Source organism: Tasmannia lanceolata, unplaced genomic scaffold (genome assembly GCF_043159265.1).
Source record: "Tasmannia lanceolata isolate RefF3 unplaced genomic scaffold, GAP_Taslan_0.1 ptg000004l, whole genome shotgun sequence".
NCBI lineage: Eukaryota > Viridiplantae > Streptophyta > Magnoliopsida > Canellales > Winteraceae > Tasmannia > Tasmannia lanceolata.
Window position 1 is genome coordinate 14248038 of NW_027518681.1, and position 18690 is coordinate 14266727.

General features: G+C 41.4%; 1 protein-coding gene across 3 annotated transcripts in view; it reads right to left on the reverse strand.

The window, feature by feature from the left end:
- The window catches only part of LOC143875609 (methyltransferase, putative (DUF21)), a 55924-nt gene that overhangs the window by 26087 nt on the left and 11147 nt on the right, over nucleotides 1-18690 (reverse strand). For all 3 annotated transcript variants that reach the window (XM_077377217.1, XM_077377219.1, XM_077377218.1), the window contains exons 6-8: nucleotides 12088-12227; nucleotides 11904-11991; nucleotides 10104-10177 (exon numbers count right to left, since the gene is read on the reverse strand). In XM_077377217.1, coding sequence (XP_077233332.1) covers nucleotides 10104-10177; nucleotides 11904-11991; nucleotides 12088-12227 — 302 coding nt within the window. The remainder of the gene's footprint in view (nucleotides 1-10103; nucleotides 10178-11903; nucleotides 11992-12087; nucleotides 12228-18690) is intronic.

An 18690-nucleotide genomic window follows, 5' to 3' on the forward strand; every position in this document is an offset into this window, starting at 1 on the left:
CAAAAGGGTTATTTTTCTCTCTTTTGGGTTTTGTAGATTTGAGGGTGGGGAGAGGAATGCGCATCTGTGTTAGTCACAAGGTTGGCTTTTGTTTGTTTTTGTTAAGAGTCCATGTTAGTATCTCTGGGGAACAAAATTAGTAAATTACAAGAAAGTTTCCTAATTGAGTTAGCCAAGTCTAGTAAGTCAAATCATATAGGACTAGTTTCTATTTCAGTTTATTGCTGTTTTTAATTAAGTGGACAGTCTTAAGTTAGTTTCCATTTCAGTTCTGGATCATAATTAAAAGTCTAGGATAGGTGGCAGCCCAAAGATCAGGGTGGGATTTTGTTTCATAATTAGGACATATGCAAGCTAAGATAAGCCAATAGAATCATGACATGAGCTCTATACATGTAGGCCTCTGGCCAAGCTTTTTTATATGGAATATGTATAAAGATTTTCCCTTGCAAAGTTTGCTCTTGTATGTGATATCCTCCTTTGGATCTTGGTGTCATGGCCTAGGACTCCAATGGTGTGATGCCCTAGTAAGTTAACTTCTCTATCATTTCCATTAAACTTCAGTCTTATTTCATAAACTCTCCCATCTTAATCCTCTCAATTCTCCCCATTCTCGAATTTCTGTTTCTGGCAACTTTGGGACTGTTTCATCATTCTTCAAATTTTCAAGCTTCAATATTGATCTTGAATCCAACGGTTAGATTTGAATTTCGTGGATGTTCTATTTGTTTAAATCCTTCAATTAGAGGATTGGATTTAATATTTTGAGAACTACGAACCGATCTGAATCTTGTTTGAAAATTATTGGGCTTTTAAATCAGTCTTAAAAATTGTTATTGATGCCCCTAGCATCCAACTCAGCTCTTTATCAGTTTCTTCATAATTTCTCCTTGGATTCCATCGAGTTTACTATTCCTACCCAATTCACTCCAACTGATCCCACTCTACATCAGTAGTGAATTGTTTTGTAACATGAAACTGAAACAAAAGGTGAGTTATATTAAAACATATTTTAATAAAATAGATTTAAATGCTAACTTGAGTTATATCTTACAATTATATCACATTTTTGTTCTTTATTGTTCTTGGGTAAATAAAAGCAAAAAACAAATTATAATAAATGGATCTCCCCATTTCTGAATTGCATTATGGACTAATGGTATGGCTGAAAAGTAAAAACAGAACAAACAATGGATGAAAAATGGTACACACACCGTAATTTGTGTTTTGGTCTTACTATGCTTTTATGCCTTTTATAAAGTGCTCCATGTTTTAATTTTATCTCGGCGTCACTTTGTTCAGTGCTTTCCAGTTTGATAACTTTGGTGGGAACTGTTAGTGACCATCATTCTATCACAATCAGCTACATATTTTCTAATAGCAACCCAATAAAAAAATAATGACGTGAGATTTTGTTAAATATGATAGCTGGGGTCCCCAAACACGGGACAGTTCTAAGTTGTGTTAGAGGCACTGTGGAACATGTTAGTTTTTTTCTTGAATGGTATGATATTATTAAAGAAAACAAGAAGTGCAGAATAAGAAAAGGCCGGCTGAGAGGGTCGGCAAGAAGGACAAATACAGGAATACGGGTATCACAATACAAAAGAGATCAGGGTGAATCAAACAACCCCAGCTCTTGCCTCCCCACTCCGCCTCTAGCGAGGCCGTCCGGCTCAAAATTAGCAGACCTCTTGACATGCTGAAAAACAACATCAGCTCCTCCAATCCGGTCTCTAATCTCATCGATCCAAGCGGTGAATCTCCAAGGGAATGATTTGCTACCCTTCAGCCAACCTATGACATTCTGCGAGTCTCCCTCAGCTATCGTTGCCAAGTCAAGAGACTCGGCTAATCTAACACCCTGTGAAACATGCTAGTTTAGCATCCAACATATCAAGTCATTATTCGAATTTTATTGTTCAACCTGGATCCGTGAAAAACTATATACTTACATAAGAATCAACTTGAATCCTATTTGAAACTGTTGAAGAGTGTAAGGTCATTTTGGTCATTACGTGTATAAGTGAGGGTATTGTAGTCTTTGTACTATGTTGCCCTATTTTGGGCTCTATATATACATCATTACATGGGAGAGCTCCTTAGTGGAGAATCTCACCATCTTCGCGCCTTTGGCATGCTTATTTTGTTCGAGGATCGTTGTTGTTTCCTGTCGAGGCACCTCCATTGCTCATTGGTATGCGGATTTGTTCGTCATGCTTTGATTCAGGGGGAGGCCCTGTTGTGATCGCTCTCATCGTCGTGCTGATTCTGGGGGAGCTGTTATCTTTGGTAGCCATTGAGCATGCCATTCTATTCAATGTGGCCGTTGCTATCCTTTTTTTTATTATGTATTTCATTATGTATTCACCACACTAGCTTGAGGGAGAGTGTTACACCAAGCTGGCTGTGTGTATGAGTTTATTGTACCTTTTTTGTTGTATGGTCTTTGTAGCAAGCTAGAGTTCCATAGTATATACACTCCACCTTGAGGGGGAGTGTTGAAGAGTGTAAGGTCATTTTGGTCATTACGTGTATAAGTAGTATTTGTACTATGTTGCCCTATTTTGGGCTCTATATGTACATCATTACATGGGAGAGCTCCTTAGTGGAGGATCTCACCATCTTCTCCCTCACTCTTCTTCTTCTCCGTCTCTTCCTTATCCCCATTTCTAACAAACAAACAGTGTAGATGAATTTTGCAATCAACTTGAATCCTATTTGAAACAAAGTGTAGATGAATTCTGCATTCAACTTGAATCCTATTTGAAACTATTGAAGTGTGGAATAGAGAAGAAGATTCGAGAAGAATGTTGTGAAAGGGAGCTCCCCCTAACTAATGTATTAATACGAAGGAGAACATAAAAAATGACTACTATGCCCTTAAGGCTAATACATCTACTTCTAACACTCCCCTCAAGCTGGAATGTTTATATTATACATTCCAAGCTTATTACAACTGTCATTCAATTTAGCATTACTTAAGGGCTTAGTGAAAACATCTGCAAGCTGGTCCACGGATCGAGTGAATGAAACATGAATCTCGCCTCTATGTATTCTCTAGCGAATGAAGTGACAGTCAACCTCTATGTGCTTGGTTCTCTCATGAAAGACAAGATTGGTGGTAATATAAATCGCAGTTTTATTATCACAATAAAGCTGAGCTGGAGAGGATGAAGGAAAACCAATCTCTGATAGGAGAGAACGTAACCAAATAAGCTCACCACAGGTATGGGACATGGCTCGGTACTCTGCTTCGGCACTTGACTTGGAAATTATGTCTTGTTTCTTACTCCTCCATGACACTAAATTGCCTCCTGCAAAGGTACAATATCCAATGGTGAATCACCTGTCTGCAGGATATCCTGCCCAATCTGCATCACAGAAGCCTTCCACCTTGATATGCCCTTACTTCTTGAATATGAGGCCTTTACCTGGCGCTCCTTTCAAGTAGCGAAGAATCTGAATCACTCCCCAATGTGAAGTACGTGGAGAGCTCATATATTGGCTGACAACACCAACAACAAATGATATATCTGGATGAGTGACTGTGAGATATAAGAGCTTACCCACTAGCCTCCTGTATTTGCCAGGGTCTCTAATAATTCACCTTCTTCTGGAAGAAGTTTCCCATTTGGGTCCATGGGAGAAGAAGTAGGTTTCACTTCGAGATGACATGTCTCCTCAAGAAGGTCCAGCACATATTTCCTCCATGAGAGGGAGATGCCTCTAGTAGAAGAGGCAACCTCGATGCCAAGAAAATACCTAAGAGGACCCAAGCCTTTGGTTGAAAATTCTTTCTGCAAGAAGATCTTCAGCTTTTGTATCCCCACTGAATCACTGCCTGTAATGATAATGTCATCAACATATACTATCAATAGTACACAACCAGTAGCGAAGTGATAACTGAAGACAAGAGTGATTCACGACACATTGCTTCATGCCAAAGCGCATGATAGCATCACTAAACCATCCAAACCAAGCTCTAGGGGACTGCTTGAGGCCATATATAGATCTCCTCAACCGACATACTGAGGAGGACATCTCCCCTGAGCAACATACCCAAGAGGTTGCTCCATATGCACCTCTTCAGTAAGATCACTATGTAAAAAGGCATTCTTGACATCTAAGTGGTGCAGATCCCACCCTTAGTGGACGACAAGAGAGATAAGAACCCGAACTGAAGGAATTTTGGCAATAGGAGAGAAGGTCTCGTTATAATCTACGCCAAAAGTTTGTGTATAACCTTTGGCAACCAACCGCGCCTTAAGGCGCTCAATAGTGCCATCAGGTAAGTGCTTCACTGCATAAACCTAGCAGCAACCCACTGGCCGAGCCCCAGGAGAAAGGAGAACCAAATGCCATGTATCATTGACCTGGAGGGCCTCCATCTCAAGATTCATAGCCGCATGCCAACCCTGATGATCAAGAGCAGCTGGCAAAGACTACGGCAAAGAAACATAAGACAAGGAAGACACAAAACCTCGAAACATAGGGGTGAGAGAGTCATACGAAATAACAGAGGAAATGGGATGAGCAGTACTGTGAGAGTGAGTACGAGAAGCAATGGGAGAATCTGGAGTAACTATAGGAAAGGGAAGAATAGGTACCTGAGAGGAGGATGACGTGATCTCCGGCTGAGAGAGAGATGGCGTAGGCCGAGGAGGAGGGGCTCCAGGCTTCGGCCGGCGCTGATAGGTCTTCCGAGTAACTGGAGGGTTGCCGCAGGGGCCTGTAAGGATGAAGAGGGCTCACACGCAGGGGTCAGCTCAGGGACCTGCAAAGGAGGAGTAGAATCTGGGAGAACTACACGAGGAAGAGGGATATCCGAGTCAAGAATGGCGGGACGATCCGCATGAGAAGTGACAAAATAAGTCTCTGACTCGAAGAAGGTAACATCGACAGAGACAAAGGGATCGACGCAAGCAACTATAATAGCGATAACCTTTTTGAGTCCGTGAGTACCCAAGAAAGATGCATCGCTCAGCCCGAAGGTCGCCTGAACCAAGGTTGTGAACAAAGCACACACAACCAAAAATCCTAGGGGTGAGAGGGAAAGGGTCATGATGAGGATACAATATAGCAAAGGGAGAAGAGCCAGCAAGGACCAAAGAAGGAAGCATGTTGGCTAGGTGGCATGTAGTGAGGAGAGCATCACCCCAATAAGATTTGGGGACACGCATCTGAATAAGAAGAGTACGGGCCCCATCAAGTAAGGATCTTATCTTCCGTTCAGCGACACCATTTTGTTGGGAGGTGTGAGCACGGGAAGATTGGTGGACAATGCCACGAGTGGAAAGGAAATCCTGAAAAACATTGGATTTGGAGAAATATTCCTTAGCGTTATATGTGCGCAAGTATTTTAGAGTACATTGGAACTGATTTGTAACCTCGGCATGAAAAGTGCGAAAAGTGGAGAAAACTTCTGACCAATCTCGAAGCAAATAAACCCAAGTCATGTGAGAAAATCATCAATAAAGACAACAAAATATCTATAGCCAAAAATAGAGGTAGTCCTCGCGGGACCCCATACATCAGAGTGCACTATATCAAAAGGGTGCGAGGCCCTACTAACAAGCCTAGACGGAAATGACACACGATGGTGTTTTCTAAGTTCACGGGCCTTGCACTGAAATGACTGAACAGTCTGAACAGGGGAAGAAATAATAGAAGTGCGTCGTAGACGCTCAAGACATGGATGACCAAGGCGGCAGTGCCACTGATAGGCGTCGACGGAACTATGCAAAATGGCGGGAGAAGGGCCACAGTCCAGACAATAGAGTCCATCCACCTCACGGCCCGAGCCAATCATCTTCTTAGTCGAAAGATCCTGAAATAAACAATAAGATGGATAAAATGAGATAGAGCAATTAAGATGTTTAGTAAGCTGACTAACTGAAAGTAAGCTAAAAGGAGATTTGGGAACACATAGCACAGAGAATAGCGTAAGACCAGGACAAGGAGAGATAATACCAATACCAGAGATGGGAGTGGCACTCCCATCAGCAAGGGTAATAAACTGAGAGAGATGACAAAAAGTGCGAAGGGATAAAGAGGTACCTGTCATGTGGTTCAAGGCTCCAGAATCAATGATCCAGGAGCTCGAGCTAGTGAGAAGAGAAGCAGGAGAGCTACATGCCTGGGCAAAGCTGGCAGTTGGAGGGTGACTAGTCAGCCTGAGGCGTTGAAACTCATCGTAGTCAGCGCGAGAAAGAAAAACCCCATCAGGGGATGCGGCATGACTGGTCTCAGAAGAGGAAGAAGGTACTGAATCTGAGGTATCCGTGGCAGAGAGGTGTTGATCGGCCATGATGGGGAGCAGAGGGCGGACGACGCTCCGGATGCAGAACATAGCATGTCTCCGGAGAATGTCCCTCCCGACGGCAATGAGAGCAATAAGGATGAGGATGGCCACTAGTACTCCATCCACCAGTAAAATCCCGGCCAGAGCCACGACCAGCACGGCAAAAATCACGTCCACGATCACGTCCAAAAGTGCCCCCCACGGGAAGCACGGTCGCCAGTACTATAGGCCGCCGTCGCAGAGCTATCAAAAGACAGTGGATAGAGAAGAACCAACTATGCACTGTTGAGCCCATAAATAGACCTCCTGGAAGGAGGGCATAGTCCCAAAGCCAAAAATCTGCTGCCTGAGAAGAAGGAACTCAAGACCCAGCGTCTCAAAAAAGTGTACTACACGGAGATGGTCTTGCTGCTGGGCAACAACCGCTAAGTCGGTCATGAGAGGCATGAGATCATCCAACTGCTGACAGTGGGAGACAAACTGGCTGTAGTACGCAGAAAGAGGGGCGTCACCACGTTGGAGATACATCCACTGAGAATAGGTGGAACAAATGCGAGCAAGATCGTCTACACTAGAAAAGAGAACTGCAGTCTCATCCCAAATGCGCTTGGCGGTCGGAAGATGCATCATGGTGCCGGAAATCTAAGAGGTCATGCTCTGCCACAAGAGAGTGCAGACAAGAGCATCGTCCTCCTCCCACTTCTCATAGGAGGAATCAGTGGAAGCGGGAGGAGCCCGACGGATGATATAGATCTTACGTCAAGCAATGAGGTAAGTTTCAACAACGACCTTCCAATTGACATAATTGGACCCATCTAATGGTACAGTAGTCATCGGAGGGCATGAAACATCCCCCGAGGAAGAGCGACTAGAGGAAGAAGCCATAGGGGGGAGGAGTAGGACTAGTAAAAGCCTGTCCAAGAGAGGGATCCTCAATGATGGGAGAATCCATAGACACAGATGAATAGGAAACCCCACAAACAACTATGGCACAAAGGGAATAGAACTACTCGACGAGTCCAAAAGAGAGAACACGGCTCCGATGAAATATAAGAGAAGACGAAGACATTGAAGGTCGCGAAAGAAGAGTCAGAGCCGCGGAGAGGGGCATGAACACCAAAAAACAAGGATTTAGACCATATTGAAGTAAAACTTAGGGAAAGAACAAGTGGCAGTAAGGAAATGAGGAAGGGGGGAAATATATATATATAGAGAGAGAGAGAGAGGAAAGGGGTGTTACTGAAGGAGGGAGGGGATTGGGAGGTGTAAGGGGATCGGGAAGATGGAAGGAGGGTTGTTACGGGGGGTCTAGAAGGTGGAAGAGGGGTCGGGTAGGTGGGAAGTGGTGTGATGGGAGTCGGGGAGTTGGACCAGAGAGGTCGACGAGAGTGGGGTTGGGGAAGAAAAAGGGGCGGGAGGGTCGGGAAGACCGAAAGGTGGTCTTACGGAGGGGTTACGGGATGGGTTTAGGGAAAAACCAGGGGTGGGGTCGCTGGAGGTGGACGGAGGGGAGGGGGTGGGGCTAGAAGACCAGGGGTTGGTCTTGGGGAGGGGTACGGGGGGATGGGGTGTCGGGAAAACAAGGGGTGGGGTCGCGGGAGGTGGACGGACGTGGGGTTGGGGCTGGAGGTAGAAGAGGGGGCTGAGAGTTAGGGGTTTTAGTTTAGGTTAGGGTTTTAGAGAGGGATGGAGGAAGAAGATGGAGGTTTAGTGAGGAAGATTAGGTTAGGGTTTTGGGGTTGAAGGGAGATGGGAGCATGGTGGTCCTCAATGGGTCCCTAGGGTAACCCTAGGGCTCTGATACCATGTTGAAGTGTGGAATAGAGAAGAAGATTGGAGAAGAATGTTGTGAGTGGGAGCTCCCCCTCACTAATGTATTAATATGAAGGAGAACATACAAAATGACTACTATGCCCTTAAGGCTAATACATGTACTTCTAACAGAAACAAAGTGTAGATGAATTCTGCAATGCACTAAAAAATGGTGAGCTGTAGGATTTCCTGATGATTAACAGTTTTAAAGTTATTTCTACCTCAAGGATTGAAGGAGGATGAAATGGCAATGCAGGTACATCCTGAGACTGATTAGTATAAAAATTTCATGTCTAGTTGTCCCAATATTAGAATATTTTTATTCTAGACAACTTTATTTCTCTAATTTCCAGGATCTATTATACTCTCGTACTTAAAAAAATTTATGATATGATTTTGTCAGAGTGAGAAACGAGTGCGAGAAGCAATGCAGGAAGCAAAGGTGGGAAGCGTGGGATTTAGAAAAGAGAAAATGCAAAAGTAAAAAGCTCTAAAGAAAGTAAAGAAGAAAAGTGTGGAAATCTTCATTGAAAGTCAATATGAAGCATTATTGGAAGTGAACAAAAAGTGTATAGAAAGAGGAGGGTTATATGGGTTAGGGAGGAAGGATTACTGTAGTTAAGGATTACAAGTACCGAAGAAGACATCACAGCTGATTAAAATTATACAATTTAATAATTTTAATACCCTCTTTTTTTTAATACACTCGCTTTTTTAATACGCCCATTCGGCATTATCAAAAGAAGAAATTAGAAGAATCACATAAAAAAGAAGCTACTCTTAATTAAGAGAATAGGAAGCATGTGACAACCCAATGGGAATCACGCTTCCCGTAAATTTGGGAAGCAAGAAGAACCTAGCATCCAAAGCTAGCTTCCCATCCAACTAGGAAATTTCAGGTAAGCTTTGATCCAGCCCTTCCAGCCGACTTTCAGGGAATTACATGTATAGAATATTGATTGGCAATCTGCATAGCTTGTTTAGCTCGGAACATAACAATGTAATGATGCATAAAAAGTCTTATTACATGGATTCGGATTCATGTGTTGAAATCTGACACAGATTCGAGGTGTCGGACTCGGCAAAACCCAAAAAGTAGGATTCGTGGATTCGGTAATTTGTATTCAATAAAATAAAATTAAAGATTTAAACACACGCACACACGCATAGATATATATATATATATATATATATTCATGAAAATTTTGAGGGAAATTGAGGGTAGAGGGAGATGTTAGGGTTTTTATAGAGTCGAAGAAGGGGAAAGGTGATTGATGTTCGAGGGTGGAGGTTTGACACACTAGGGTTTTTATTAAGGGAGGGCAGCTTGTGTTTTTATAAATAGAAAGTTAAGAAGAAAATGTGTTTAACGGGAAAATATGCCGGATTCACATTTTAAAAGAGACAACGAAGTGTCAGACCCGCATGAAAAAACAGGATTCGTGTGGGACACGGCTACAACAAGAATCCGGATGTGTCCCACGTGAATCCATGTCCGATTCGTGTGTCGAAACGTGTTGACATGGATTCGGCATATGGGGGCAAAGAATCCGTGCAACATAGATAAAAAGTAACAACATTCATACAAATATTCACTTTGGAACACATTTAATAAACATAACGCATGTAATTGTACCATTAAAAAAACACATGTAATTGTATGAAAATATTCCAACATCTGAAGTTCAAAACCCTGTCGTTGGTTCGAAGGTTAGGCATTATCTAAACATATTTTCCATCCGAAGCACTTATCCATTAGTATCATCGCAAGAAACGAATTTAATAAACAATGATAAACAACAAAAGAGTTTGGAGATACAATGGCAATAGCTAAGCATGCAATCCATTAATATCATCGCAACAACTAAATTTAATGGACAAGTAATAAAAACACAACACTTCCAAGGGATTAACCAGATAGTTTTAAGTTTTCACAGCGATGCTTGCACATGTTCAACATTAAGGCGTGGAAGAGCTATTTTCTTACCGAGGAATTTTCCGTATGGTCATTTTTCTTAAAGGAACAGCATCTTCAGGATCAACAGTTAATAGACTTTTTACCTGCAAAAAAAATCAATTAACTCATAGGCAAGCAAAGAAAATATCCTGATAGAGGGCGTGGGTTCAAATCCACATCTGACAAAAAAACACAAACTTCAAAAAAAAAGGCAAAGAAAATGTCCAACAGATTTGCTAGGACATTCAACTAAAGCTTATGCATTTGGTTGACGGTTAATAGATAATCTCTGTTTCCCATTGGGTCCAGACTCCAGACTCATGCCCAATTAAATGCATCAATTTTCAAAAACTCGTTAAGACACTACAAACTTGGTCGAGTGCACTCAATTGTTTGACTGGTTTGAAGTACCACGTTCAAGGCTGAGCTAACCATTGACTACACCATTTTTTTTTTATAATAAAATCAGCTAGTTTTACAATGAATAGACTATGTCATACCTGGAAACCGAGAGACTGATCTCTCAGAATCCGAGATTTTGAACATTGGTTTATATAGAGCATACTTTGCCAGAAAATATCAATTACATTGATATCGGGAAAGATGAAAACATAATTAGTCAAAACCAAAGTTTAGTAGCTAGATCAATTACCAAAAATCTTGTCAAGTTGACTTGACTCAATCAAGACTCTGATAAAGCTACAGGGCAATTCCTTTTTCTCTTTTTCTAAAACCAAAAGTCAAGATCAGATATTCAAAAAAATCAATGGAATCTATAACAAGTACTGGTTAAAAAAATTCCATCGAGTACTCAAGCTTTGTGAATTAGATTGTATCATGAGCCTTCTAAACTCTTAAAACTTTATCAAGCAGTTGGCCCCATTTCTCTCAGTGAGTGTCAGTCAGGCTTCAAGTTTCTACACATTTAATAGATGCTATAAGCACCAACTCATAAAGTTTCTAAACCGTTTATAAATGCTTCAAGCACCAACTCATAAATCAAGCAACTACCTGCAAGAATGCCCTTCCAACGCGTCCTCACAAACTAGCATACATTTCTCCTTGGAAAAAGTGCCACGGAAGGTAGCTGCTTACACATTTCCATGTATAACCTTCCAAGGAACTCCGTTGGTGATGTTGGAAACTGGACTGGGAATCAAGGATCCCAAGCACTAATTTCTAGAAAATAAGATAGAGCATCACAACCAATACAGAGAAAAAGGAAAACAAAGGGTTCTCGTTCATGAAAAATCGAAACATCCATTTTCATCTCCTATTCTTGCTGAACTGTTCAACAGAAACAATAAAGGATCACCACCAATCATTCTAGATCCTCCATCGAAAACTATGTGAATTATAGTAAGCATTCATATCACCTAATGTTCCAAGTCTCCAGACTCTTAAACCGTAGCATATGCATTCTCCGATTTTTATGAAGTATTCTTCCGTCACTATAATTACCCATTTTATGTCTTGGTTTTCCAGTGAAGATTGACCTTGAAAATGTAAGTGTTTGTTATATGGTAGCTTAACTAAATGGTCAGGCATGGCCGCTAATCATGGATTATGAACAGCCATTGGCGAGCATAGATAATATTACATCTGGGAGAGGAGAGATTTTATATGACTTCAGCCATAGCTTAGCAGGATCAGAACCACATTTTTTATCTTTGTAGTCTTCCTTTTTTACCAGTGAAACAGATTCTATCATTACCAGCATCAGGTAATACTGGAAGGTATTTTGATAATGTATATTTTCTATTAACACAAGAAGGTAATTAAATTGTAAATCAAATAGAAAGTCATGTTCATAAACAGACATTTACTTACCAGGATGAGTCCAATTATATTACTTGGATTTCCTACATAAACAGGAACTCTACTATGACCTTTCGTCATAATTGAATTTAATGTCTGCCTGAAAAAGGAAAAAAATCACTTCAGGAGAAGATGACTAGAATAATTAAAGAATGTATGTTTAGTCTTCCTATTAATAGAAGACAGAAAGACTCACTCATCAAGAATGCCATCCAGATCAAGAGAAAACGCTTTCGATATGGGGGTCATGGCATCTTTAGCAGTCTTTTCAGTCAATTCAAGGGCGCCGGCAATGATGGTTGTCTCATCATGTGTTAAGTCCCCGCCTTTTCCAGCCTATAAAACATAATATAAAAATATGTTAATTCTATTAAGTTCCAATCCAAATGCTGATCACTTGTGATCATCTCCCGAAAAAATTAAAAAGTCAAAATAAAAGTCTGAGAACATTTAAATATTAAATGTAGGCTAGTGATATCCACAAGACCATGTTTTGATATTGGGACGACTCACTTTGTTTTTCTGCTGAGTGCTTTGTTGGGAATTGTAATAGCATTTGACAGCTGGTTAAAAAATGTAAAACAAGGCGAGTTCGTCCTATTATCAAAACACGGCCGTGCAGGTATCAGTCCCCTAAAAATATTATATATTGGAGGAAACTTCATAAATTCAATAGTGTGAATAGTGTAATATTTTTTAGGAATGCAACCGATCATTACACCCCAAGTATTGTGATACAAAGGCTAAGATGCAATCTTCACAAAAACAAGAACTCGAGCCACAAACTTCATCACATGAAGAGGTGGTTTGATAACACTTCAAAAATATTTATAATCCAGAACAACAAACTGGTTTTGACTGTTACTTTTGACTTCCAAAAAGCAAGAACCCTCTAGTCCAAGAGGTATGAGCACAAACTGTAAAAGTTAGCATTAGATTATAAAACAAATCACAAAAATTCTTTTATTCAAGAGGCTAAAGCAACTAGTACTACTTTCTATTCACTTTGTATGCGGCATTACAGTCATTTTACGCTGATATACACATTTATACTTGTTAGACCCTGCATTGAAGATGAAGATGAGAGAAGAGTTTAGATGGAGAACTGAAAGAGAGAGTCTGTCTCTCACACACACAATATATATATATATATATATATATATATATATATATATATATATATATATATGCGTGAATACATAGAGAGAAAGACATAAATACCCCTAAAGGGGCTTGCGCACATATAGAACCGTACTCAACACTCCCCCCTCAAGCTGGAGTATGTATATCACTCATTCCCAGCTTGTTACATAAATCGCTCAATCTAGCCCTGCTCAATGGTTTTGTAAACATGTCCGCTATTTGATCATTTGAACTTGTAAATACAATGCAAATCTCTCCTTCTCGGATCCGATGACGAATAAAGTGACAATCCACATCTATATGTTTTGTCCGCTCATGAAAGACCGGATTCATGGCTATATAAATGGCGGACTTGTCACAGTGGAGCGACGCAGGTGACGAGTAGGGAAGCCCAATCTCTGACATGAATGACGTCAACCAGGTCAACTCGCAACTTGTATAAGCCATGGCTCTGTACTCAGCTTCTGCACTTGACCTTGATACAACTTCCTGTTTCTTGCTTTTCCAAGACACTAAGGGAGCGTTTGGATCACGGGTATTGGAAACAAGGATTGGAATCTGATTCTTTAGTCTGTGATTCAAGTGTTTGGTTCCACCAATGGTAACGGAATGGGGAAACAGGGCGGAGAAAACGTCGGAATTTTTTGAGGTATTCGTTACCCGCCCTTAGACGTGGTATTCTGATTCCTTGGGTGTCTCTTCCAAAATATAATCGCATTTGTCTCTCTCTCAAAAAAAAAAAGCTCATCTCTCTCTCTCTCTCTCTCTCTCTCTCTCTCTCTCTCTATATATATATATATATATATATATATATATATATATATATACAAAAAACAAAAAGCCACCACTTTACCCTCTATTACCTAAAACCTCTCTTCATCATAGAACCCTAACAAATTTCATTTTAGAGTAGTGTCTGGTTCTTCTTGGATTCATCAGGGATCCGCGTGTTTGGCAAGGGAGTAGATGATAGTGGTGTATTGGGAGCCCCTGCCCATGTTGAAATCGAGAAAGTGGAGCATGTATTTATCTCGGGTAGAGTCGAGCTTAAAACAGGGGGACTTCGTATCAGGGAAAGCATAAATTGATTAGGGTTTCGTTGGACAAAGAAGACAATGTTGTGTCATTCCCTTATGAATTCAAATGTTTACCCAAACAATAGAATCGGAATTGCCATTCCGTTTGAAGATGGAATTGGAATAGGACTGGAATGTAATGGCAATACCGATTCCTGATTCCTGTAATCCAAACGCACCCTAAGTTACCTCCAACAAATGTACAATAGCCATTTGTAGACCTCCTGTCTGCAGGAGATCCTGCTCAGTCTGCATCTGAATATCCCTCAATCCTTGTGTGATTATGTTTTCTAAAGAGGAGTCCTTTACCAGGAGCTTTCTTCAGATGTTTCACTATTTGAATAATTGCCGACCAGTGAGATGTACGTGATGCGCTCATATACTGACTAACCACGCCAACCACATAAGCGATATCCGGCCGAGTGACAGTGAGGTAAATCAACCTCCCAACTAAACATATGTATCTGCCTGGATCCTCTAGTAACTCGCCTTGATCGGGTGAAAGCTTGACATTTGGGTCCATGGCAGTCTCGGCAAGCTTTGCTCCCAGAAGACCAATCTCCTCTAATATATCTAGTGAGAACTTTCTTTGTGATAGAGATAGCCCTCCACGTGAATATGCTACCTCTATCCCTAGAAAATATCTCAGACGACCAAGATCTTTAGAGCCAAATTCCTTCTAAAGAAAGTCCCTCAGCCTTTGTATACCTACACTGTCACTCCCTGTAATTATGATATCATCAACATCAACAATCGGAAAGATCCTACCATCTTTTCCCTGACGGATGAACACTGAATGTTCTACAACACATTGTTTCATTCTAAATCGTATCATTGCCTCACTAATTCTTCCAAACCAAGCACGAGGAGATTGCTTAAGACCGTGCATTCTTGACATCTAACTGGTAGAGAGGCCACGACCTGTGACTACAAGGGATATCAAAACTCCGATGGAAGGAATCTTGGGCACAGGAGAGAACGTGCTCGTGTAATCAATACATATGTTTGTGTATACCCCTTTACAACCAATCGAGCCTTCAGTCTTTCTATTGTCCCATCCAGTAGGTATTTCGATCCCCTGGTGGAAGAGGGACCAACTTCCATGTGTGATTCTCCTTCATAGCCCCCATCTCTCCATCCATAACTGCTCGCCAACATGGATTAGCCAAAGCCTCGACAACGGAGTAAGGAATAGAAACCAAAGATAGAGATGATAAAAATGAATTGTAAGATGGTGATACACAAGCATAAGAAACCACATCAAAAATAGGATGATGAGTGGTACGAGATCCTGTACGAGATGCGATGGAGATTTAACAGGAGAATCACTTACCTCAGGAGCAGCCGGTGATCCAGCGAGCTGTGAGGGGGGCTAGAGGACATGAAACGGCATCTTGACACTCAAATTGTTGACGACGACCAGAATAAACCTGCAGAGGTTTGGGTTGATCGAAGGGTGATGAAATAGGTACTGAGACAGGTATTGTCGTACTGGGACAGGAAATGGCAGCGGAACTTCAGGATCAAGAACCTAGTTAAAAATGGTTGGGCTTATTCTCAAAGAATGAAACATCAACATACACATAAGCACGACGAAGTTGAGGACTATAACATCTGTAGCCCTTTTGAGTACGAGAATAGCCCAAAAAAACACATTTAATCGCTCGAGGTTCCAATCTATCTAGTCCAGGAGTAAGATCGTGAACAAAACACATGCAACTAAAAACTCTAGGAAGTAAGGGAAATGGATTCCTAGAGGGATGTAAGACAGAGAAAGGCGACTGATTCTCGAGAACGATTGATGGAAGACGATTCACTAGAAAACAGGATGTGAGAATGCATTCGGCCTAATATGATTTAGGAACATGCATCTGATAAAGAAGACTACTAGCTATATCCACAAGATATCGAATTGTCCTATCTGCAACACCATTTTGCTGAGAGGTAAGGCACAAGACGACTGATGAATAATACCACGACTAGATAAAAACTATTAGAAACAGAGAAATATTCACATGCATTATCTGTGCGCAAGCATTTAATAGAACTGGAATACTGATTTCAGCATGGAAAGAGTGAAATATATTAAAAACGTCATAATGATATTTTGTTACATATAACCAAGTCATTCTTGAATAATCATCCACAAAAATAATGAAATACCGACCCCCAAATATAGGAGTCCTACATTGACCCCAAACGTCATAATGAACCAACTCAAACGGAAGTAGGACACGACTAACTGGACGTGACTTATAGGAAACACAATGGTGTTTTCCATACTGACAAGACTCACTGAAATTGACTAACCGGACCAGACACAACTGAAGAATACTGCATACGATCAGCTCGAGGGTGACCAAGGCGGCAGTGATACATGAATAAATCAACAAAAGTACTCGGTGCGGTAGGTGCAATATCACCGTTAAGGTAGTAGACTCCATCCACTTCATGATCTGAACCAATCCTCCTCCCCAGTCGCCAGATCCTGAAAAGAACAATAAGAGGGTAAGTGTTAAAGTATAAAAGATAAATAACGCCTTTCTCCAATAGCTTAAGCTTTTGGAGAAGTTGGTACGTCAACATGGTATCAGAGCCAAAGGTCTCGAGTTTAAACCTCCCGGATAGCAAAAATCCACATGCGATGGTCGGCCCAAGATGGGACCACATTTGCCACGTGTTTGCCAAGTGGGCCACACATGTGGGGGAGTGTTAAAGTATAAGAGATAAATAACGCCTTTCTCCAACAGCTTAAGCTTTTGGAGAAGTTGGTAAGTCAACAGAAAGAATGTCATCGAACAGTTAAGACGACGAGTAAGTTGACTAACAGAAAGAAGATTACAGGGGAAACTAGGTACACATAAAACAGAAGAAAGACATAAATGAGAACTTACAGATGTGTTCCCGGTACCAGAAATAGGGCACTTTGCCCCATTAGCCAAAGTAACCAATGGAGAGGAAGAGTTAGGCTTAAAGGGGCTAAGGAGGCTACTGTTACCAGTCATGTGATGTGAGGCTCCAAAGTCAATGAACCATTAAATGGAATGACTAAGAGAGCAGGATGGAGTGCTGCCTTCTGTCGTAAGAGTGGCATTTGCCTGTTTCCCTTTTCTTGTAGGCGTAGAAGAGACTCGTATTCAGTGCAAGAGACCACTAAGGTGCCGAAAGAATCAATAGAGATAGGAGCGGGAGTCTCGGAAACACAATGCGCGCCTCTAGAGGGTCACAACTATGGATGTAAATCATAACAGAAATCAACAGTATAACCCTCCATATCACAATGGGAATAATAACGGACTCCATAACCACCAGTGCTACGGCCTCCCCCTGAATCACGGCCAAAACCACGACCATGACCTCTGCGACCACGACTATGACCCCGAGTGCCTCGACTGTAGCCAGACGAAACAGCAAGGGCATATTGCTCACCAATAGTATCACCATGAGCATCAACGTGCGATGCTCACTGAACCACTGAACGTGAGAGAAGACTTCGTCCATGTCTGGTAAAGTACCAAATCTAGATCTAATATCTGCTGACGAATAAGCAAAAAATACGACCAAGTCCATCCGAAAATCGAAGAACACGTAGCTCATTTTTCTGCTTTGCTACACGGCAAGATCGGTGGATGGAGGATGATAGATATCTAGCTGCTCACATAGGCTGATGAAATCAGAATAGTACTCAGAAACTGATCTCTCGCCCCGCTTCACTCTCAAGAAATCAGTGTAAACATCACAGATCCGAGTGAGATTGTTAGTCCCCGAATAGAGTCTCTGCACGTAACCAAACTGCAGAAGATGTAGCCAGAAACAACATATGACTAGCTATCTTGGGCTCCAAACTCTGACATAAGAGTGACTGAAGAAGGGCATCCTCCTGACTCCACTAGTCGTAGGAGGAATCCTTAGGATTTGGTTGATCCAATGTAATAAAACTCAACTTTCTCTGTCCATGTAGAAAAGCTGAATATATCGACTCCATGCAGGATAGTTTGATCCATCAAGTTTAATGGGCGTTATAGAAGTGACAGGGAAGGAACTAGAGACTATAGACGATGTGGACGGCGTAGCCATTTCGAATATTCACAATGAATCTTGCGGCAAAGGAACTAACAAACAACAATGGTCACCCACAAATCACTCTGCCACCACAATAACCTGAATAAGTCCACATAGATCCACCAACACAATTATCAGCCACACATACTCACAAGTGCACATCCAACAATACTCCGTGCACTTATATCACCAGAAATCACCAACAATCACAACACCACAAGTAAAGCCACCACCAAATAACACCAAAACAACAATAAGTACCACTTACAACCGATCACCATCAAACCACGAATAAACCACCATCAACCAACATCAACAAATGTCGTTGCATACGATACCACATGGTTCCGGGATAAAAAAAAAGAGGCACCAACACCACAAGCATACACTACCATCATGAGAAAAACAATCGCCTGGAACCGATCACAAGATGATAGAAACCACCAAATAGTTGTTTAGAACATGAAAAACAGAGAGAGGGAAGCGGTTAGGGACTGATTTCTATAGAGGAAAAATCT